The 4,136-nt window shown below is 44.0% G+C and overlaps 1 protein-coding gene across 2 annotated transcripts; it reads right to left on the bottom strand.

Moving 5' to 3' along the window:
- Positions 1-20: 20 nt before the first annotated feature.
- Positions 21-3,833, bottom strand: LOC116378697 (vacuolar protein sorting-associated protein 37C-like). Of its 2 annotated transcripts, none has more exons than XM_031840608.1 (3): positions 3,334-3,833; positions 2,789-2,898; positions 21-364 (listed from the first exon to the last, which is right to left on the bottom strand). In XM_031840608.1, the coding sequence occupies exons 2-3, from the start codon at positions 2,879-2,881 to the stop codon at positions 173-175; spliced, it is 285 nt and encodes a 94-aa protein (XP_031696468.1). In that variant the 5' UTR covers positions 2,882-2,898; positions 3,334-3,833; the 3' UTR covers positions 21-172. The 2 variants fall into 2 exon arrangements, with proteins under 2 accessions (XP_031696468.1, XP_031696467.1); XM_031840607.1 differs by having other exon boundaries at positions 2,789-2,902.
- Between the last annotated feature and the right edge of the window lie 303 nt (positions 3,834-4,136).

The raw sequence follows: 4,136 nt of genomic DNA on the forward strand, positions 1-4,136 counted from the left end.
CATATACTTGCATGATGATAATACGCCATTAAACAGAGTGAAGCATAGTTTAGACTGTAATAACAGCTGGACTCTAAAGTGTCTCCAGTCACCGGATAAAAGTCACACAACCCTCCATCCCTCACTCCATTTATTCATCCAGCCTTTGTTCCTCCCTGCCACAAGATTCACTTCATTGTCCCTCCCTCCTACCTCTCAGGGAGCAGTGTTGTCTGTAGGTTTCTCTGATGGCCTCCAGCTGAGAATATCTCTCCACCAGTACCTCCTTCTCTGACTCTAGACGAGGCTTCATGTCCAGGTTTTGCTCCGCCAGGCTGCGATTTGATGCCAATGCCATCTCTCTCTCCAGCTGAATGTTCTGGATCTAGGGGAAGCAAACCAAGCATCAGACTATGGCAGCTTTACATTTTAGCCATTTTGTGGATACCACTAAATGTACAGGGATTATTATTACATTTTTTGTAGTACAAATATTCTGTGAGGTGTACAGCTGGGTCAGTATCACAGAGTATTACAAACTACAAAGCTGACACCAGAGGGCTGTACTTCAAAGCGAGTTCAACATACCCACGGTATCTTTTTGTTATCTCGTACGACAATTTGACCGCATTGTTTCAGCTGCAACACCGGTGGTGTGAAACAGACTTATTGAAAAAAAACTAAAAACATAATTCAAAGTGGTACCACCGCATACATGAAAAATAGCTGTGGCAAAGAAACACAAGGCAATACATACAGTTTGTTGGACTGTAAGCAAACAGCTCAAAAAAGTGAATGTATAATATGAATATATGCTGTATTTTCCATAAGAGAAAATATGCTGATTCTGTGTTATTGTAGTTCAGTATGGCTTTGTAGCACAAAGGCAGTAAAACTGCATGTGCCAAAGCACACTGTATATAATCCATCGGGCTTAATCATGATAACCGGTGGAGATTGGTTTCACATTAGAAATGAATGTTAGAAAAGATGGAACCATGTTGACAGTCTGCACCCACCTCAAGAACTGGGTAGTCGTATAAAGAAAAGAATTTTTGTTCTGCTCATCTGTTCCGAAACAACACACTGGTAAATGGTAAATGGACTTGCATTCACTTAGCGCCTTCCTAGTCTTCCAACCACTCAAAGCGCTTTACGCTACATGTCAACATTCACACACCGATGGCACGGCCTTCTGGAGCAATTTGGGGTGAAGAATCTTTCCCACGGACATGCTGACTGGAGGAGCCGGGGAGCAAACCACCGATCCTCAGAGTGGAGGATAACCCTCTCTACCTCTGTGCCACAGCCGTCCCACTACGGCGCTCTTTCTGGACTGGAAAAAGCAGCGCAAAGTGATGCATTTTGTGTTTGTTTTGTTGAGGCACTCTGGGTAAAGGCGCCCAAGGCTTCAGGTTTTCTTCTCGGCTTCGCAACAGCTGTTTGCTGTCACCGCAGCGGCTCTCTTGTGCAGTCGCTCCACAGAGGGACTCCACTACTCAACCCAGTCGGATGTTTTTCCCCCCAACAGGCAATGATTGTTCTTTTGCATTTCAACTTGCATGTTGTTTACATTGATCGTCATTTCAACTATGAAGCAAACAAGCCTGCCTGCCTGCCTGCCTGTCTGTCTGTTTTCACGTGGCGCTCTGTACTTCAGCCCCAGGGCTGTGCAACAGACACGGGCGGAGCAGAGCGAAGTCAGTAACGACGCTCGATGACTTCACTGAAATAATGATTATTTTTTTATTTTACATTATCGGGCAACTGGCTGCATTTTACTGGCCTACCGTAGGCGTGCGTGTCATTTTGTCAGGTTTCAGTGTTACAGTAGGGGAGACTGGGGGGGAACTGCATCAAGGAGCAGCTATAACATCTCAAATTGCAACAATCAGAACTAAAAATTAAGAGATTATTATTGAACAATATAATTTAATAACAGCAACCACATTAAACTGGATGGAATAAATGTACAGGTTCCATAAACCTTGTGAAGTGAATTTCAAGTATGAATAAATATATTTTCCAATCACAGGCTTGCTTTCAGATTACAGCTGGTGCGTGTTTAGTGTGTTCAGTAACTTACTTGCATGCAAATGTATCTGCTCTGTGTTGGCAGCACCTTTTTCCACACATGCTTTTATGCAAATCCAGAGAAAGTGAAGTTTAGCCGACTTTGTTTCAGCAGCAAAATACATAACCACCTAAATCTGAGCCAATGACACACACTTGTAGCCTATGTTCAATGTACACAGAAGGTTAGCCTGTGTTCTGTCCAGTCGCATAACCACACTGGTGCGACTGGAACCTGGGGTGCTTGTTTTAATATAATAGGGTATAAGTGTTATATTACCAATAGCGAATTGACAAAAAACACGAAACCTGAAAGGCAGAGTTTAAGCGAGCAGTGTGATGGGCATATACAGAGTTGTGGGAAGGACTACCAGGGCTAAACATTCACATTAATGGGAGCTTCCTAGTACTATAGGTTTTTGTCAAATTTGACCAGCAACATTGCTTTAGTTCTCTTCTGTGGCTACCAAAGAAGGAACGAATGACTCACTAACCCCACCCAGACTGTCCACTAAACTAGAAACAAGGCATATCATTCATTAGCATTAGGGTGGTTTGTGTCACACACCCACACTGAGAAGGTCAACTAACCAAACACCCTACAAGGATTAATAACTTTAAAATCTAATTCCTAATGTCTCACAAAACACTTGTCATTTTAGAGTTCAGCCTCTCGAAAAGCTGAAACTGCATTGAAAGAATGAAGGCCAAATGGAAAGTGAATCATAATTTGTACCTCGTCAGACTCCAGAGCCATAGACTCCACCCTCTCTGGGTTGTCGAGGAGCTCCTGGAGCTCTGATTGGCTCAGGTCCTGGAGCTTCTCCATTTGATTTGCCAGGATGGCTGTCTGTCATAAAGGAACCAGGAAATAAGAGTTAAAAACAATGTTTGGAAACATAAAGTGGACAGTCAGAGAGGCCCAGCCTCTAAATCTTAATACTACCACAGTTGAGTAGATAATTAATAGCCATGGACTTATTGTTAACAAATCTAGGCAAAACAAACCATGTTACATGCAGCCACTCCCTTAATAAAATAGCAACCAGTGGTAGGTGACAAATGTGGGCATTTTTTGTTAATAGTAGCGATGGTAACATTTGGAGTGCACTATTTTGTACACAGTTGACTTAACGATAGTGTTATAGTTAGCGTTAAAGAGGCATACTACAGTCATCCTCTCGAGTTAAGTGACTGCAGGCCACAAAACAGAACAAGCTGTTCAAACGAGCACTGGTAACAGCGAAGCAACACACCGGGTAAAAATAAACTGGTACTTACACGACGCTAGCAAACCAAGTTGAGCCCGACACTGACTGGTGGTGACATCCAACACCAACTATTTATCTCAAGTGACAGGTGACGTGACACGTCCTCGGGATCTCCGACCAGCCCCGACGGAATCCAGCTGAACGAAAAGCTGCCGAGTCGTCTTCGACGCACTTTGACCGCTGAGCTAACTAGCTACTCGGCCAAGTCCAATCTCACCGGACAGTTCCGCGTTGAACGATATGATGGCAACAACAGTCTGTATGATCGCAATGTCAGGCATCTAGCCACCGTCAACTTCAAGGAAAGCCCAGCGATTTTGCGATGAAAAACGGGGCCCAGAATGCCGCCACTCGGTCCTGACGACCACTATCAAACGCCTCTGTGTTCCGGCAATGCTAACCTTAATAATCATACGACTTTAGTCGACAAAATGTGTTGGAAAATGACATAATCTTCACTAAAATAGGAAAGTTTCACTCCACGCTGACAGAAACCGCAGCCATCTTGGGAACTATCCACGTTCCGTGGTTTGCGGGGGTGTTCGGACAAAATTAAAATATTCTAAAACGGCACAGTTGAACTGTAACGAACTCTTGATTCATATTAATACATATTTTAAATACATAGTATTTGCCGACGTATTTGTGGGCGATTAGATTTAACTGGGCCCATTGTCCCTCTGGTGTCCCCTATGTCGCAGGGTAATGGTCGGGTCCCGTGCTCAGCTGATACACGGGAAACCCCTATGTGACGGTAATGTCCCGTCTACTGCTGCCAGTGCTTCTGTCGATGGCTAAATATCCGTCACCCTG

The sequence above is a fragment of the Anarrhichthys ocellatus genome, unplaced genomic scaffold (assembly GCF_004355925.1).
Source record: "Anarrhichthys ocellatus isolate YVR2014 unplaced genomic scaffold, GSC_Weel_1.0 scaffold3021, whole genome shotgun sequence".
NCBI lineage: Eukaryota > Metazoa > Chordata > Actinopteri > Perciformes > Anarhichadidae > Anarrhichthys > Anarrhichthys ocellatus.